The sequence below is a fragment of the Priapulus caudatus genome, unplaced genomic scaffold, assembly GCF_000485595.1.
Source record: "Priapulus caudatus unplaced genomic scaffold, Priapulus_caudatus-5.0.1 Scaffold783, whole genome shotgun sequence".
Taxonomy (NCBI): domain Eukaryota; kingdom Metazoa; phylum Priapulida; class Priapulimorpha; order Priapulimorphida; family Priapulidae; genus Priapulus; species Priapulus caudatus.
The window spans coordinates 45,360-46,110 of record NW_014577844.1 but is presented as its reverse complement, the minus strand read 5'-3'; the positions used below and the strand labels follow the sequence as shown (position 1 = coordinate 46,110).

General features: G+C 62.1%; 1 protein-coding gene across 1 annotated transcript in view; it reads left to right on the top strand.

Moving 5' to 3' along the window:
* LOC106813492 (orphan steroid hormone receptor 2-like) overlaps positions 1 to 751 on the top strand; it is a 25,729-nt gene that overhangs the window by 6,966 nt on the left and 18,012 nt on the right. The window contains exon 5 of the mRNA XM_014817636.1: positions 488 to 621. Coding sequence (XP_014673122.1) covers positions 488 to 621 — 134 coding nt within the window. The remainder of the gene's footprint in view (positions 1 to 487; positions 622 to 751) is intronic.

Sequence of the window (751 nt, the reverse complement as noted above, 5' to 3'; positions counted from 1 at the left end):
ATGAGAAGTGTGCCCTCGGGGAGGAGAAGCCTGACCGGGGTGAGGAGAAGTGTGACCGCGGGGAGGAGAAGCCTGACCGGGGGGAGGAGAAGTGTGACCGCGGGGAGGAGAAGCCTGACTGGGGGGGAGGAGATGTGTGACCGCGGGGAGGAGAAGCCTGACCGGGGGGAGGAGAAGTGTGACCGCGGGGAGGAGAAGCCTGACCGGGGGGAGGAGAAGTGTGACTGCGGGGAGGAGAAGTGGGTATCGTGACCGGAGGTGGAAAAGTGTGACCGTGGAGGATAAGTGTGACCGCGGGGAGGAGAAGCCTGACCCATGCTGCTTGTGTGTCCGTAGGAGAGAATCGCATATCGTGACCGGGGGGGGGGAGAAGTGTGACCGGGGAAGAGAAGCGTGACTGGGGAGGAAAAGCGTGACCGCGGGGAGGAGAAGCCTCACCGTTGCTTAGGAGAAGCGTGACCCATACTGCTTGTGTGTGTCGTTGCAGCGGTGCAGCAGGAGCGGCGGCCGTCCGGACAGTTGGTGATCGAGAAGGCTCCGTCGTCGATCACGCAGGACAAGGTCTACGTGCGCAAGTCTAGTCCGTACGCGCAGAACTTCAAGTCCGTCTTCTCTCAAAAGGTACGCGCGCGCGTGCGTGAGCGATGTTGCCAGTGATCACGCTGTGTCGTGCCGCTGGCTTATATGCCAGGGTTCCCCACGTGTCTGTACCGAATGCCAGGGTTCCCCACGTGTCTGTACCGAATGCCAG